Below are 19223 nucleotides of genomic sequence, written 5' to 3' on the forward strand. Positions count from 1 at the left end.
AAATAGAGTAGATTTGACAGGTGGTATGAGTGTGGGGAAGGGATCTGGTGTTGGAAAAGATGGGATGGAGGGAAAGAATGTATATAAAGATGGATGCAATTGGTATCATTTGGGGAACAGTATGGGAGCCTAGTGCAAAAGAAATTCCTGAAATCTATGAGGGTAATCCTTGAGGACTTCTATTCATGGTGAATATGGAATCTAAATTGGCTATATCTTATAACTAGGTAAGGTTCTCAGTGGCAGGACTGAGTTACATTCTCCTGAGTTATTGGCAATGGGGATCCCTTGATGATAGCCCAACATCAATGGCTGATGTTACAATAAGGGTTGTTCTCCACAAACTGACATCAAGGCCCTATTGCCAATGACAACATCTCTACATCTTATTGAAAATGAAGAAATCATGATTGTATCTGCCTGAAACCTTCAGTCCAATGTTCCAGTCTCTTTGGTGCATGGAGGTACTATGCAGGTTTCCAAAGAAAAATGTAGATTTTTGACCTGAAAATTCTTCTGCCTACAAGATGTGATAGAGTCATATTTGGGCAGAACTTGTGGGAGTGCCATACCAATGTCTGATTTAACATGAGGCCCATACAATGAGTGGAAGTCCATGTCCAACATGGCTTAGATAGCCAGGAATAACAACTGACTAAAAAAAAAAAAACTCAGTGAAATGACTTATTGTGAAATGTTGCTATTCTCATAATGTCTTGTTTAGCTGTCATCAGAGAGGCCTCCTCCACCAGCAGATGGGAATAGATACAGCGAACCAACGCCAGGCATTATGCAGAAAGAAAACTAAGTATGAGTTCTCCATTGTGTCCCTACACTCAGAGCTTAGGGAGACCCTTAGAAGAATGCGTAGAAAGATTGTAGGGGTCAACAGGGACTTGGAGAACACAGCCTACTGAATCAACCAAGCAGGGTACATGTGGGCCCACATAAATTGAAGCTGCGGACACTGGACCTGCAGCAGTCTGTATCAGGTCTTTTTCGCATATATGTTATGGCCCATAGCAAATTATTGAAATGTTATTTTATACTAAGTTCAGTACATAATATGATAGACTCAGTTAATCTCAACAACACCTGGGTTTTCTAGGTAGATCCTGTCCATTTGAAAAATGAGGAAATTTATACAAAGTAAGTTATGTGCTCATATCACTATCTAGAGGAGGGGAATTCGACCTTTTAGCACATGCTATGTTGTTAACTACACACGTGTTGAGCCCTATTCCCAGATAGCTCAGGATGCATGGAGACTCTGGATTCAGCAGCAATGGGGACTGACACTGCACTCACACTGTTCTCAGGAGTAGGCTCATGCTGCAACAAGTCTGCTCAATGCAGGTTGCCCTTATCATTTTCACTGCCTGTGTAAGGCGGAGTGTAAAGCCCCAGTGAAAATGTTAAAATATGGAATCTCTTTGAGGATGCCGGGTCTTTAATGTATGGGTTCTCTCTTGAGTCTCTTGAAAGGATTCCTTGAAGACCTGCCAGTTCACTTTGCTTGCTGAAGTAACTCTGGCCCACTTAGGGGAAAAAAAAAAAATCAAAAAGCAAGATGCACTGATATAGCCTCTTGGTGGGTGTTGTCATGGAGACCAGGGCTTAAACAATGGTGCTTTTCTTCCCCAGTCAGAGACCCAGCAGGCAGCTTCATTTTCACTTTGTCTGAAGGGGCAGCAGACTGAAGAGCCTCATGCGGATCTAGGGTTACTTTCAGTTGATATGGTAAGTGCCCCTTGTGTCATAACTCCAAGCTGCTCCATACTTGTATTCTTGGGAAGCCACGGGTGTTGTGGTTAATGGCATCATGTCACTGCTGAATGGCATGTGGTGGTTACTAGGGTGACAAGGTTTCTTCTAAACTGGACATGGATAAGAATCAACAAACCATCTTTGCCAATCCCTTCAATGTTCCAGTGAGTAAAGATTTGAGGAAGAGATGATTTAAATTTGACTTTTGGGTTAGTTATTTAGGAATTCTTTATGGCCAGTCTTCTACCCCAAATAGGGTTTATATAATCGATCTTTGATATTTCCTTAAACACTTGAGGTACAAGCAAGTATCTCTAATTTAATATAAATGTCACTGCCATGGTCTCAGTCTAAATAAATTTGTGCCTAAAGTCAGAAAACATGGGCTGAATTGTGAAATGTAATAAAAACTGATTGCATTTAAATGCAGCCTCCCAGATAGCTTGTTTGCTGGCTCACCGAAGCTTTGGCTTTCAGAAACAATTGCTGCAGAATGAATCAATACTAAGTAGATTGACGACAGGTCATGTGATTTATGGATATTTCCATCTGAAAATCTCACAGATTTTTCCAGACAAATATAAAATGCAAGAGGATTGTTTGACTCAAACATATTGGGAGTGTTACAGAGAGAAGCTGCAGACAAAATGGCCAATAGGAGAATGGGAAAGTTGCAGACTCTTACATTCTTTTCTAGAATAGAAATAGAAAATCCCAGTTAATTTAAGGTGATAGGGTAAAACTACTAGTTAATATTTGCCTAACTATTGGGATGCCCATTCATTCTGAATTGTTTGATCATTACCTAGCCCCTAACACTACCATATAAAATAAGGTATCATACGAATGAGCAGAACTACACTGTGAAGGTCTGTGCTAGATAGTTACATTGCCTGCCTGTCAAAAAGAAGAATAGCAGAATAAAACAACTAATATCTTAGCTTGGTTTAGCTTGTTTTGCATTATCTTGTAGTAGGGTATGTATCCAACTGAAGCTAGTTTCCTCAATGACCTTGCCTATAATGAACTGAGAACTAAGTACCCGCAAGAGACTGTCTCTGGGATGCATGCATGTCAACGGATAACAATACATCTCTGTTATATGTTTTCTATCTCCATTTCTGGGTATCCAAATAATTTATTCTAGAGTAATATTTCAAAATTACTTTATCCTATAATTTCTCTAATTCTTTTGGAATTTGGGGGAGCAAATTGCTAAACCACTTAAGCCCAAGCTCATTTAAACTGTGCTGGATCTCCATTCCTGAAATATATTAGTGTGTTGGGAAAAAAGACTTTCTGGGAACACTTAAAATGCAGGCAGACCCTTGCTTTGACCTTTGGCTTGACTGTGTGCCAGTGTAGATGGCCATTTGTAGTTGCATGTTACTGGAAGTAAAAAAACAGCTCAGGGCTATTCTGAACTTTAGCAAACCATGGAAAATTAAAAATAAAAGAAATTTGCAAAAATGACAAAAAGAGGAAAAAGAGAAGACAAGAAAATGAAAAGGGTAATTATAGTCCTTGAAAGTAGTGATTTGCAAGCTCTCCCTAGAAAGCTAGTTTAATTGAGTTTACAGCTACACTTACGATAGTGATAATGAGCCTGGTAGCCAGTAGATAAATATATTTCTCTCTCTCTCTCTCTCTCTCTCTCTCTCTCTCTCTCTCTCTCTCTCTCTCTCTCTCTCTCACACACACACACACACACACACATACACACACACACACACACAAACATACATGCTTTGTTATTGTACAAAGCATGTGGAGGGAGTGTTGAATCTGTGGTATGAATTGTAGTGCTATATTAAAAGGAAGTCCTAGTGCTAGTCACTAATGCCGGTGAGATCCATTCCTGGGTTTAATCATCTTTGCTTTTGCTCCCATAGCAGATATGACCAGTTGGAGCCTACTTTAACTGTATTACGTGAAGACCCATCATTTCAACTTAAAGCTAGCTGTAATCACCTCCAGAAGTCAGCAGACCTGACATAATGCTTCTGGATGGATGTTAACAAGTTATAACAGCTGAAATGTTCCTGGATTTGGAGGATTGCCTTCTTCTAAACTGGAAGTATTATGCTTAATTGTTCCAGTCACCAGAAGTAGTACTAAAGATAAAAAAGGGGGAAAGGAAGGAATGAGAGAGGGAAGCAAAGAAAAGAGCTAGTCTCATTCCTTTGTGGTCTTGTTGGATAATGGCTCTCCTGGAAAAGCAATATCAAGCACTCTACATTCAACTAATAAGAACAGGAAATGACAGATAGATGTCATCGAAAGTAAAAAGATAAATCAACACTTTCCAGATGTAGAACAATTCACCAGAAAATCCTTTGTTCAAGTCCCAATGTGGATGTCTATGCAGTCATTCAGTAACTGTCATGTATTGCTGGGGACAGAGGTGGCCAATGAGTATTCATTGGGTATCAATCAATTCTCAGCTTTAGTTTCTTGTGTGGCAATAGTGACTGGAAGACCTCCCTACGAGCCTAGTTAGTTTTTGTTTGTTTGTTTGTCTGTTTGTTTTTCCAAACTCCACCAGTAAGAATAAGATGCTGAGATTATTCTCAAAACCATAGCCAACCATACAGCTCCTATTATTTAATCACATTAGGATTTTTTAGATGAAGGTGAATGAGCGGCTGCTCCTTATTGGATTTAAGGTTGAAACACATTCAATTTTAAGGTAGCAGTGAGCATTTCTGGTTTTGTTAACTAATTTTGTTATATATTGGCATACAAGAAGACCAAATGTGTTTTCAATAGCAAAGATGAAAGGATTCCCATGCCTCTCTGTTATTCTGTCATTCACAATGTATAAAAAGATGGCCTTCGGTTTGCCAGCAGAACTGTTAAAATTAATCATACAGTATAGCATATATATATATATATATATATATATATATATATATATATATATATGTGTGTATATATATATCAGACAGTGTGAGCCTATGTATCCTGCAGCATCTTTGCACTGACAGCAATTTCTCTTTTCAATTCTCCAAGGCAGGAGACTCTTAATGACTATCAAAAGACCACAATGACCTATCTTGGGAAAAGTGTTTGCTGTACTTAGAGACAAGGTTAGCCAACTTCACTGGTTATCTACATGTCATTTCTCCAAATCTGATGGTTTATGGTAGACAAAATACAATACTAGGAGACAGGGAAATGGCTCACTTGATAAAGTGCTTGCTCTGTTAACATGAAGACCTAAATTCCTTCCCTGATAGCCATGTGAAACCAGTTGCTTCTAACCCAAGGCTCGGAGGAGTGGAATTTGTTGGATCCTTGGGAGTAGAAGTGGGACTAGCTGAAATGGTGAGCTCAAGTTTCTCTATGATACTTTGTCTCAGAAAGTGAAGTAAAAACCAAGTGAGAATAATATTCATTGGTAATCTCTGTTTTCTCTGTGTGTGCATGTTTGAATGTGTGTGCACACATATACATAGGTAATATACACAAAACATATAGTCAAACCTAAACTAACTTAGAAAAGAGAGAAAGGGATAAAAGATAAGTGAAAAAAAGAAAAAAGAAGGGATTGAAGGAAGACAGAATAAATAATAAAATGAAAGAAAAGAAAGGGGTGGGGAGAAAAGAAGGGGGAAGGACAGGACAGAGCTCAGAGTTAGTTAAGGACTTCAGTAGCATGCCTTCACATATGACTGCCCTTTACAATGGATGACTCCCCTATAAAGGACCCTAAGCTGTCACCATGTTGTCCCATTAATGGAGCTTGTTTCTATGGGAACCTGAGAATTAGATAAAATGGGGCTAATCCATGATCACAAAGATGCACAAGTCAAGCTACATATGTGACACTCCAACTACCACCACAAAGGTCATATTCCAAATTAATTTTCCTTATTCTTGACTAGAGATAATGACAACACAGTCAAGGTGATGACCAGCACTTGCCAATGTGAAGTAGCTATTTACATTAAAATCATCTAAGGGTTTGGGTCAGCTAAGCAGGAACACCAGTGAGTAGGGGATTGTGCTAGCACCTTCCTTGTACAATTTGAGACCTTGGAGATACTCTGAGAAAAGACAGATAGATAAAAAGTGATTCAAATCCATCTTAAACTTGAATAGGCAAAATAAATTATGTGAATATTCATGGAGATCACTAAGAAAATAATAATTACCTTAGAAAAAAGTTAATTTAAAATGTGTCCAAGTCTCAACACACACACACACACAGAGAGAGAGAGAGAGAGAGAGAGAGAGAGAGAGAGAGAGAGAGAGAGAGAGAGAGAGAGGGAGAGAGTCGGCAAATTTCAGGTATAATTTTAGTAATTACAAACCAGAAAAGATTCATCAATTAAATATTGAGATGAGCCTTCCTCATTGCAGTTGGAAAGGAGAGAATTCTCAGAAACTGACCTGGGTTAAGAACACATATTTTTCTTTTTAAATAAAAATGACATTTGGTTATAAAAGACAAAACTTGTCTTAACTGACTGGTTCCAAGTAAACCCACTCAGGTGATTAGAGAGCTACCAGTTATCCAGCCAGAAAACTTGGTGTATGTGTGTGAGTCTGAATAAGTCATGGTGGAACATATGCATGCAACAACCCCCAGTGACTAGAAATAGTTATTGGATCCACTAAGTCTGAAATTACATGTAATTCCTGAGTTACCAAGTAGGTTCCGGGAAGTGAACCCATATCCTCTGCTAGAGAAGTGATTGCTGTTAACCACTGAGCCATTTCTCCATCTCAAAACCATTTCTGACGAAAACTGTCAAGTTCGTGTGATTGGAATGATAAATGGTGTAGAAAATTTTAATAACAAAGAAGATAAATAGGAAAAATTTGATTTTGTGCTTTGGCTTAGTGCATCAAAAGAAAAATTAATTTTGTAAAGGAAGATACTTATATCAATTTCAGAATTTTCACATGAAACAACAATAAAACTTTGAAACCTGACTGCAACATAAATGTCTGCTCTTCCTTCTATATGACCTTGAGAGCTGTTTTTGTTTTCGTCCTGGAGAATATCATCCCACCTGCTGAGTTACAGACTGTTTTCTTCTTCATTCTTAGTTCTGTATACTAGTAGCTGTAGACGCACCAGGTTATAAGTAAGACTTAAACCCTTGAACTCACCAGTTTGCTATACAAAAGCACAGAGATAAAAGAAACTCCAAGCCCACACAGGCTGCATCCTGAATATCATGCTCTAAGACAACATTTCTTTAACTCATATTCAGCCACTTTGCAGAACAATTTCTAGTCCCCAAAGATTCCCCATTATTTTTACACATCAGATTTTTTTTTTTTTTTTTGTGCACAATACTCTCTGTTTTAAGTATGATTGCTCCTATGGCTGCCTGGACCACCTTGCATACAGGACAGAACATGGTGCTTGCCAACCCTAGGTGGACAACTGATGTGCCTGTACTAAAAGAGCCCCCATCATCTAAAATTGAAATTGCTTACCTTAACATCCTCCATCATGTGTGAACTCCCTGAAGGCTTTGTCCATTTCTGTCTACCATTGATGTCACCTCAGGGCTGACTCAGGCTAAAGCTTCTGAGACATTCATTTGACTGTCCCCCCTTTAATAGGAGTCCCCTTGGTTCATAAATCTTGATGAGACAGAGCACAGAAATGCTTAAATGTACCCTGCAGTACAGTTTCCATGAAGCAAGGGCATGTTGTGTATAACTGTTCTGTGCTAGTAAAACTACTAAGTGGGAGATAAGCTGCAGAGCTGAAGTGGCAGGTATTAACTGGTTTCTGAGCTTGTACTGAGACATTAGTCCTCATGATATTTATAGCTGTATTTATTTTGTGATTCTGTGTCAACAGTGGGGTAGCCCTATATTTTTTGATTTGTTTTACTTAATGTTTCAATGTGGATTTAAAATTAAAGCAGTTGCCTGATTAACGGGTACCACACTGAATGTTAAAGAAAAAGAATCTCAACAGGATGCAAAGCCTTGTATGGCAAAGTTCTTAAAGGGATCGAGTTCTAAGTAACTTCAGGATATTAATGATAAAACCATATTATTTTAAGAGGCATCTAAAGAATATCATCCTGAGTGAGGTAACCGAGTCACAAAAGAACAGACATAATATGCAGTCACTGATAATTGGATACTAACCCCAGAAAGCTCTGAACACCCCAGAAACAACTCACAGGCTAAATGAAGCTCAAGAAAACAAAGGACAAAAAGTGAAACCCTCAGTCCTTCTGAGGAAAAATAATAAATGTATAGCACCCTCTCAGACTGTAGTACACCTGGACCTTAAATCATTAGTAATCCAAGAGCTAAGGTTATAGCCTTGTGGCAATTTTCAGTATTCACAGATCATTATGCTTAATCTATACTCAGCAAGAAATCTGTTTCCATGTTACATTCTGTCCTACATTTACTTTATGCTTATGATAACTAGTGGGATTTCAATGCATGCTATCAAACCTCTAAAAGAATTAAGTACTGACAAAAATATTCATGTAGTGTTATGCCAAAATGCCTTTAAAAATCTGTATATGTATCCCTCTTTTTTTTTAAATAAAGTTGTAAGAAAAAAATAAGATGCACTGATTTGGTATATGTGTATGTATATGCCTGGTACCTGTGTATGTATATGTCTGGTACCTGTGTATGTACATGTCTGGTACATGTGTATACTGGTACAGTTGTATATGTCACAACTGTCGGTTTTCAGGCATGCAAGTACAAGGTGACTGTGCATGTTTCTGCACCTACATGTGGAAGCCAGAGGGGTATATCCATGTCTTCCTTGATTGTTTTTGTTTCTTTACTGAGGCAGGGTCTTTGGCTGTACCCGAAACTTGTTATCCAGCTTGCTTTGGGGAATCCCATATTTCCCTTCCCAACTGCTAAGACTATAGGTACACTGTTACATCATCCGTAATCCAAACTTGATGCTTGGACAGTAAGCAATTTATACATTTAGCTACCTAGCCTGCCCTTATTAACTTAAAAAAAATACAATTCCATAAGTTGATATCTTAAGGATACTAAAATCTGAATACATGCTCTAAAAACAAATCTGTGCAAATATATAACTCAAGTTTATTTTATACCTAAATATATAAGGCAGGACTGAGCATTTTAGTATGAAATTATGACACAGAAACAACCAACTTCCTGGCTTGGGTCTAATATAGGGTTAGTCATATTCTTACTTTTTTAATTAGATTTTACAATAACTTGTTAGACAGATAGCACTTTGTCCAGCTGTACCATTTATAAATGAGAAGAGGAAGTAGTGTTGACTTGGCTGATGTCAGTTTGGGTATCTGACAGAGAGGGTACTTTTAAAACAGAGCTCTAATATAAAACATTTCTAACCATGTTATTTTTTTTTCATTTTGACTTTGTATTTGTTTCCTTCCATCTCTCATAAGCAAAGGCCAGACTTGCTGTATATGTTGTGTCTTTGTCGGGGGAAAAAGTGCCTGAAGTGAGGTTTTAAAAGCAAATTAACACAAGAGCAACTCTGGTACTTGCAGTTTCCCTTTACTATTTCTTTATTTTTATTGAACAACTATATTTTAAAAAACAAAGATAAATGTACAGATTTTAAGCATTTTTGCATAAAAGTATATGAATACATTTTGTCAGTACTTGATTTTTTTAAAGGTTTGATAATAGCCATTAAAATCTTACTAGTTACAGTGAGCATAAAGTACAATTAAAACAAGATGTAACCTGGAAAGAGTCAAAGTTTTCTTGGTGTGTAAAAATTAGGCATAATGGTTTTTCATTCTCTTTCTTTCTTTTTTTTTGGCCTTTGTTTTTTATGAGCTTCATGTAGTCTGTGAGTGGTTCTGGGGTATTCAGAGTATTTTGGGGTTAGTATCCAATTAACAGTGACTCCATAGTATGTCTCTTTACTATTTCATCTCCCTGAATACGACCGTACAGGAAAGGATTTAAAAATGGAGTCCTAAGCCATTTTCCTAGTTGACCTCGAGACACAGGTAGTTCTCATTATTAAGGTGAGCAGTTGATGCTTACTCTTTTAAAACACACAACCTGGACCATTGTCCAACTCCCAATTAATATGTATATAATAATAATAATAATAATAATAATAATAATAATAATAATAATAATAATAATAATAATGGTATTAAATATATCATGCACCCTTCCTCTGAGTAGTTGCCTTTAAACTGATCAGGAAAGAAAATCAAAGACAAATATTTCTAGTATCTGTAGGACCATCAAAGGAAAACATAGTAATGAGTGAAAAAATTTGCCCTAATTGTGGCATGGAAAAAGAAAGACCATCTGACATTTTTTATCCTGTGATATGACCTCTCTGTGCACTCTCTCAGAATGTCCCTAATCAGAATCTGTGAAGATATATAAGCTAAGAATAAAGGTTGTTTTCATTGCTAAGCATCACTTACTAGCAGTATTTATTTTTAAATTTTTATTTATTTGTGTGTGTTTGTGTGTGTGTGGGGTGGGGGCATCACAGGACATTCTTCCAAATTCCGGGACTCTGCTCTTCTATTCTGTAGATCTAAGAGTGAAATGTAGGTCATCAGGCTTGTCAGCAAGCTCCCTTACCTATTAAGCCAATATGCAGAACCCTCACAATCCTTTTTATCTTAAAGGTAAACTCCACATAGTTTCCTATTACTTCCTTTAAACCAAGGACACCAACTGAAAATGGAGCTAAGAAGAATTTTTAAAAGATAGATATCTAATCTATCTTTTTTTTCTTCCTGGAGATGATTCTTTATCATTTATTTTCCGGAAGTCTCCTGTAAAAGAACTGCTAAATGAGGAGCTGCGCTGCAGTGTTTTGACAAGCATTTGTACTGCAGAGACTTGAAATCTCACTGGGGTAGAGTTACATAGTCACTGTAGGGAAGAATGAATGCCCTATTTAAAATCTAGGACAGATCATGTTGATCCGGGAAAAGGAAATAACTATGGGAACAATATATCTGAAATTAAAGACTGAGATGTTACATCTATCGAAAATCAACAAAAAATGTAATTAATTTCTGAAATTAATTGCATTTTGTCTTGAGTACTAAGTAAAATATTTAAGGCCAAGACACTATTTGCATGCAGAATATAATTAAAAAAAACATTTTGTAGGAGTCAGGCAGTGATCTGACACAGTCCCATGACAGAGACACACAAAGAGAAAGGCTAGAGGCTGAACATTGCTAAACAAAATGTTACTTTCCATGACAGAACCTCATTTTCTTAGATCTCTAAAGATAGGCCTTCCACCTATTGTGTTTAGAGGCAATAAGAATGAAATCTTTTATTCCAATCTACTACCTATTTTAAAACTTTTATGTTTAACTCTCTCTCTCTCTCTCTCTCTCTCTCTCTCTCTCTCTCTCTGTGTGTGTGTGTGTGTGTGTGTGTGTGTTTATGTACATGAAATTTCTGACATCCATGGAGCGTCAGAATCCTGGGGTGAAGCTGACAGTAGTTGTGTGCCTTCCAATTTGAGTCCTGGGAATTGAATTCAAGTCTTCTATGAACACTGTACAATCTTAGCTGTTTAGGCATCTCCCCTGCCTTTACACATCCCTCTCCATGGACTCCAGTCTTTATTTTTTCCTACCATTTGAAAGGCCCTGAATTTATCTAGCAAAACCTCTTGAAAGCAAGAGTTGTTTTTCACTTGGATTCTATTTTCTTAGCTGACATACAGAAATGATTAGGCTAGTGGCACTACTAAGAATAGCCATTCGAAGCATATATTGATTAATGCGATAACAAGGTAGTATATGAGCATGATCAGTTAACTGATGCTTTCAAGAAAGTTCATTCGTAAGACCAGTTGATACAGACATATAATCCACTGTGTTCAATACCATCATCTAAACTGCTAAACCCTCTGGCTAATTTTCTTAAACCTTTGTCATCTTTCTTTGACCCCTTCTCTAGTTTTAGAGAGCACTTAAGTTGGTTTGATTTCTCAGACAAAGAACTGTGATCAACAGATCATTAATCCCAGCCATAAAACTTTCTTGCAGTTATTTGTTGAACAAAAGAAAGAATGAATGAAAGGAGAGGAAGAAAAGGAAAAGAAAGAAGACAATTAGTCTCACACTGTTAGGACCAGTCACTCCTATTTTTGAACTTTTGTAAAAATGTGTACATTTTATTTGATGAACAGGATAATAGTAAAAGAAGTAGAGATTTGTACTTGACTTGTAAAGCCTGTCCCCTCTTTCCTTGCAAGTGGTCCATACCATCAGAATATGAAAAGCACAAATTTTAACATAATTTTTAACATCAATTATTTTAAAATAGACTTTGATTCAGAATAAACAGCACACGTTCTCTAAAACAACTGGCCAGTTGCTATACCATAACCAAATTCTCCAGCAAAGATACCAGGTAGTTAACTGGAGCTATCACTGAGCTCATCAAAAAGATCATTTTTCATAGAGATAGAATTTCATATTGTCATGCATGGTGTCCAGGAAAACTTCTCTATTCTTAGTGTAGACAATAACACACAAGCAAATGTAAAGGAGATTATTTTCTTACCTTTTGGGAAGCAGTCAAAAGCTATACTGTTGGTGGGATAGTGTACCAAGTTACGGACTTTTGTACACTCTTTCTTACTGGTGGTATACAGTCTACAGGAAAAGTAAATATATAGGAATATATAAAATAAATGTGCAGACAATATTCTTTTATATTATTATCAGTTTTGTTGATGTTGTTGAAGAAGAGGCTGCAGTAGAGACCCACAGACATTGTGTCCACTATTTCAGTGGCTACAATAGGCTGCTGTGATCCAGTTCACCACAATTCAGGTACCTCTCAACATGGGAGTGCTGGTGCCACTAGAAAACTGAAGGAAATGGGCTCTCCTTGTGGAACTTGTGCAGCTGGGGGAACCAGCCAACAAGTAACTGATCTATCTCATTCTCTCTTTCCTGCTGCGATCCCTTTTACCTTAGCCTAGTTCATTCTTGCTGTCCAGCTTTGCCTGGTTAGTCCAGAAGGATGAGTACAAATAGCGCCATGTTGAAGATGTTAGAAATCCAAACAGATGAGGAAGCAAAACAAAACAAGAAACATTAACAGATCAGCACAGCACAGGAATGTGTTCCAGATCCGCTATGCATTATTTCTTATGTATGATTTGTTGCCCACATCCACTTTCCAGCAGCCTACAGTTTCTTTAGTTAATCAAATACTTTCTTCCACTGACATTTTCATTTTATGTAATTTCTTTCTTTGAGACTAGCACAGGATGTTTCTTGCATTTTTTTCTTTTCTTTTCTTTGGATATTTTTTTTTTTTTTTTTTTTTTTTTTTTTTGCTTACATGCCACATGTTATCCCCTTCCCCAGTTTCTAGCCCATGCCAAATAGTAATAAAAATTTAAAGAAGAAAATAAACATTAAAATACATTTAGGTTGAAATTATCCTATTTTATATTTTATATCTGAGTCTACACATTGTGTGTAATCTGATATGGTCTTCCTCACAGTCTGTATTCCCATCTATTGTATATCACATGCCTAGCTTCTTTCTTTCAGGGTCATTTATCAGCAATAAACTCACATTTATCTGGTAAGTGAGAAAAGCCTTAGTTGTAAAGCTGCCTACCATGATTTTCTTCTACAGAACTTCCAGCATATACTCTGCATCTGCCCAAATGTTTTGACTTGAGTTATTTCTCAGCCTGGGAGTTGCTGACTTAGAAAATGGATGTTATCTTAGAACCAGGGCATGACCTCTCATTATTATTCAGTGCAATCTCTGTTCAAAGAAGTCATGAGATAAGAGGGTAATTCTCACAGAATCTGATAAGTGAGGCTATTCCAGATGAGGAAGATACAAGATCATACTCAGAAATGGCAATTAAGTCATGCAGTCCACCTATGAATATCATCCCTTCAGCTTGAAAAGGATCATAATAATAGTGATAGGTCACAGCCTAGCATGACCATATATCCTATTTATTTGGTATCTTTCAGTTTTCTAATATATATATATATTCATACTTAGAGAGGCCAAATTCAGCAGGAAGATGAACAGACCAGAATTTGAAGAGATTCTGAGGAGCAGCATCTTGGACTTAGCTAGAGTATACAAAATGACATTGGTTTTTCTGAATCCATGTGACAGAAATTAGCTATGTATAAGTAAAAATCTTGGAGCCTCATCCTAATGTACCCTGAGCATGTGAGTTTTCAATCTGAATATAGACACTGGGAAAAACTGTCCCGAGATTGAATATGGAATATATACACAGTATTCAGATAACATTAAGTTTTTGACAAGGGTGACCCTTCATACCAACAAAAGGATGTTTTTCTTTCAAGCAATCAGAATTTTAACTGAAGGAGCAACTTGAGAGGAATACTTCAGTCCTTAAACAGTAATGAAGTGAAGAGGGCAGTTTTAATGTCTGCACATTGTAAGCCAAGAAGCAAGCTTGTTTTCATGTAGACATGTACAGTGTGGAGGTAGATGAGTGAACACGGTCATGCACCAGATGGCAAGCTGGTGGTAAAGCAGAGCCGTTCAAGATGAAAACACTGCGGACTGAGGAAGATTCATGCTAAGTGTTCTGAACAAAGATGAAGTGGAGAGCATTTCTAGTCTATTAATTACTTTGTACTACATTCTATGAACTGGCCTGTCTTCTCAGATGTTTTCCACCACCTTAAAAAAAACAGTTTCCTTATTGGAAAGATGCATATTTTAAGTGCATATATTATTTATAATTTTTTCCCAGATTGCTTAAACTAAGCAAATATTTCAGTTTTTAAGCCTCCATTGCCAAAATTTATATTAAAGGATTTGAGCCATTCTTGGTTTTCAACATAATCTCATATCATGACATTTCATAGAATCACATCATTTTTGTATATCTTACTTACTTAAATTTTCAATACTAATCTTTACAAACACACACATATATATGTGTGTGTATATATATATATATATATATATATATATATATATATATATGCATATCTGTGACTTTAAGGCCACAGGTTCAAATGTAATTGCCAACTATGATATCACATTTTCTCCAATCAAAGTTTGTTTGGGGACTATTTTAATGATGCATATTTTTATCTCAAAATATTTCATTACTCTAAGCTGTATAAGTTCCAGATAAGTACTAATGCTTATATGACAGAAGTCAGACTCCACTGTGACTCAGACTGGGCATGCCCGAGTTAAACATTTGCCTTTGATATTTCCAAATAGCCAGACCAGTGATGTCCAGTGAAATATTTATAACCATGGCTGGTTATTTATTCAAAACAAAGTCACACAGAAACTAGACCTATTCTCTCATTTCGAAAGCTTGTGGGCTTGGGAGACACCAGTGTTTATGCTTGCTGTAGTAGATAGCAGAGATTCAGGACACACAGCTGCCTGCTGACAGTGCTTTTAGGTGACTTGGGAAGAAAGGGTCCTCTCAATGCTCTGCAAAAGCTGGGACATCAGAAACCCCAATGTTCGGAGGTACATGAATCTTTTTCTGTTGTTCCACCAATCTCTCCTTATTCTTTGTGGTGTTATAAGGCAATGCATACACAACACTAGAATTGCTAGAAGAATTTCAGAAATATTTTACACTGGTTGAGAGACAAATACTGCATTTAATTGTACTATTCTCTTCATTTTTTCTTTCCTTTTCCTTCTGTAGTATATATTATGACACTTTGTAGATACTAGAACAACCATACCATCATCAAATTTTTTAAAAGGCAGATGTACAACGAGTTCTCAGTCAATTTATTATAACGATTCCATCTGATACTAGAACATTTGAATTTTGGAGTTATTATGACAAGGCCTCTACCTGGGCAGCCTTCTCTAAATGTACGGTTATTACTCTCTCCTTACAATATAATAAGAAACACATATTTCATAGTTTAGCATGTTTCAGCAAAGACAGCTTCCCTCAAAACACCACTACCACCATCATTATAAAAACCACCATCATCACATCATTACTATCAATATTAGTAGTAGCAGTAGTTATTTTACTATGCAACAGAGACAAAATATATGATTTATGCATTTTGGATTTGTCTTACTAGACATATTGCAAGACACACTGAATCAAGGAGGAGCAAACATGGTCATAGGAATAAGATCTGGTTGAACTCAACCTTTGATGCAAAGTAGATACATGACTTTGGCTATGTCATAGAAGTTTCCTGCAGTGAGACATCATCAGTAAGTTCAGAATAAGAGCATATTCTCTCTTGAGTTGAAGGTCTTCTACGCCACCTGATGTGTGATAGGTATTTTTAAAGTAGGTGATGCAGTGTCAGCATTAATTTTATTATTTTAAAAATTATTCAAAGACTCAACAAAGATTGATATAAACATGAAATTTAGCTATAGTAAAACATATAGTAAACATGCTGTATGATTAGTTTGATGAATTTATTAGTCCATATTTGTTCATTTAAAATATACAGACTTCTAGCTATTCTGCTTACTATTTGGAGCCAAAATCTTGTTAAAATTGTATGCTTGTGTATATATGGATGCAGATATATGACTTAAAATGGTTACTAGAATAAGAATGGATAAAGTGTCCTGAGAATGGAAATTTGACAAAAGTCTATTGTAAGCACCTACAGAGAATGAGCTATACAGGAAAAGTTAACAGAATGAATGCAGTTATAGCTATAGGTGTACATATGATCACAGAAAACTTATTTGGGGGTTCACTTTTATCTACCTCCTGGCATCTAGTCTGCTTTAACTGCATTATAACATCTACCCAATCACTTGAAAATAAACTTCTATGAATGCTTTACCTCTTCAGGAATAGAAGCCATTTGTACTCAGCAGATAAGCAATTTGCTAGACAAATACTTCATAACACATCTATAGCATAGGTAATATCACTTTTGAAGTGAACATAGAAAAGCTGCATAGCTCTCAGAGGCACATGGCACTAAGTGGAGAGGCTTAGATTCGATGTCAGATATGGCTCCACTCAAACCTACCTGCTCTGACACTAATGGTCATGGAGTTTCACGTGCTCTTCTCAGCTCATAGTAAGCAGTTGCTCTACAGATATGGCAGAGCTTCTGACTCTATTATACTTCTTTTTCTTCAGAACAATACTTTTCTTCTTCCAGTCTCACCAGATAATCTCCTCTGTTGAGATTCTGAGTGAAAACCACGTTTACTTTGAAAGTGTTTCCTAATATTTAAATATCTATTCATAAATGAGAGTGTGCTTGGATCTTGGGTCTTTGTACAGTATTCACTAAAAATAAGCTCTTCAAACTATTGAATTTCTCTCTATTTGTTTGCTAATATGTCTATAGTGAGAAGAGTTTATAATTTTAAAAAATGTGTTTTGTATGACTTGGTGAAATCTCTTTTATTTTAAAAATAGAAATTACCAATATGAATGTCTGTATCTTATATTAGATTAAAATAAACTGACCAAAATATTCCTTAAATGAAAATCCTAGTACAGGTAATTCTCATCTAAAATCTATTCTCTCTATCACATTATTAGTTAATACAATAATCAAGAATTTTATGGAGCTAACATCTGTGTCATTGTCTTGTTATGTGTGTGATGTCCTGTGTGCATTTGATTTTACATCTTCTGCAGGCAAAACTGGAGATCATCTGGCTGTTACAAGTTGAATCTAACAATTCTGGGTTAGAGTTGTCAGGTTTTGTCATTCACAGAATGACTTTCTTCTTCAGTGGCTTAGGTGATATTTTCTCCAAATGTGTGCTGCTTTAGCATGAGTCTTTGACCCTATGTACTTAATGAAATTTTATCCAGTACTTTATGTGTCTATTTATAAAAAAAAAAAACTTGCTTTGAAAATAATTTTCTTAACATTCATATCTCAGCAGAAGAAAGGAATGCATCTAAAGTTCTCCAAAAATTTGAATGTTACCTCTAACGTTCTACTTCACTGGGTTAGTTTTTCTAACAGGAAGTTGTTTTCTCACCAGGAAGCAGTCCTTTTAAGAGGAAATCATTTCCCTAGTGGGAAGGGTCTGATAAACAAGCCTTGATAAACATGTTTATTCCTACTGGATATTCCTGGAGCAAAGGATGAAGAGAGGAGAACGAAGATGCAAAACTCTCAAAAGCTTTCTACCAAGAAATTGGTAGCAGATTCATCAAAGTCAAAAGAGTAACAGTTACCATTCATCATGGCAAACCATCCACAAGGCAAGCTTTCTCCATAGAGCAGCAACACACATCCCATTCTCTAGAGTTTTCTGATACCGGATGGAAAGATGAAAGGAGGGTTACTTACTGTTTGGGTCTACGTTTTCACAAAGCTCTGTCTTTGCCTCACCGTTGGGCCTGTCACTTGGCTTGTGCGACAGCCTTGATGACATGGTGGCTGCTGTGACTACGGCCTTGAAGCTTCGCTTCCGTTTCTGGACATTGAGTTCAGGGTGGAAAATGATGATGTACACTTTCGGCATGTATAGCATTCCCAGCGCCACTGACGCACTTAGGTTCATGGAGATTGTAAGCGTGGTAGTTTGTATGTAGAGCTAGGAGACACAACATACAAGGAACTATTACATACAATGACTGCAGATGGTGTATGAATACTTAAAGAGGTGTCGAGGATGGCTCGAAGAGAAATAGCCATCCCGGTGACTCTGTGCCAAAAAGGAAAACAACTTGGCTGCACATCAATTTCAGAGCTTAAGTCTATGCTAGTGAATGTTGGGCAAGTCCTTATATAGAGGGAAATCTTCTAGAATAATATTTAGGGTAGACTTTTCATCAAATTTAAATTCATTTTAGGGACAATGATAGAAAAACATGAATTATAAATTATCACAAGAATCTTGTAATCTTAAGTAAAAGATGCCTATCATTTGAAATCTCAATACAAAAAGGTTATTATGTAAATTGCTAAGCAGAGATTCTGGAACCTTTATTTTACAATTGTTTCTTTCATAAGTCATACATTTTAAAATCATTTTGTAACACAGGGCACCTTTGCCAAACCTGCAGTGTAGTGATTCAGTTTCCATAAAGAGTAAGTTTTTGGCTTATATTTGTTTATAAAACATAACAGTTAAGACCCGATCATCTAGCTATTACTTTCCTACTCTGTTCATATTAATAAACTGATCACTGGATTCTAATACCTTATTTTTTCCTCATGCTACTTAGACTTTGGATGGTAGCCACACCCCATTGCCATAGCTTTGTGCTTTTTGCGGTATTCAACTAGATTAAGCAACTGCTTACTGTCTGATGTTCGAAGTCATTTTTTTAGTGAACGGGTGAGTGTCAAAGTGTATATGAAGTCAGTCATGTAGTCTGGAAGACTAGAGCCACAACCATCTTCCTGTGGTCCAGTACATCTGAGACTATGGTGTATCTTCCTATAAACTAGAGCTCTTTAGATTCAGATATGTTTGACTTATTCATAGGTTCTAAAGGCTCGGACAGACTGGGAAACTGGGGAGCT

At 36.6% G+C, this 19223-nt stretch overlaps 1 protein-coding gene across 2 annotated transcripts in view; it reads right to left on the bottom strand.

Annotated features, from left to right (window-relative positions):
- Window positions 1-19223, bottom strand: part of GRM7 (glutamate metabotropic receptor 7) — a gene marked incomplete at both ends in the record, with an annotated part of 887413 nt that overhangs the window by 41463 nt on the left and 826727 nt on the right. Inside the window, 2 exons of one of the 2 annotated variants that reach the window (XM_080914159.1) lie at window positions 12316-12386; window positions 18042-18288. In XM_080914159.1, the coding sequence (XP_080770285.1) occupies window positions 12316-12386; window positions 18042-18288 (318 nt within the window). Of the gene's footprint in view, window positions 1-12315; window positions 12387-18041; window positions 18289-19223 lie in introns of those variants that run through there. The other variant, XM_080914160.1, reaches the window with a different exon arrangement.

The sequence above is a fragment of the Micromys minutus genome (assembly GCF_963924665.1).
Source record: "Micromys minutus genome assembly, chromosome: 3".
NCBI classification, from domain to species: domain Eukaryota; kingdom Metazoa; phylum Chordata; class Mammalia; order Rodentia; family Muridae; genus Micromys; species Micromys minutus.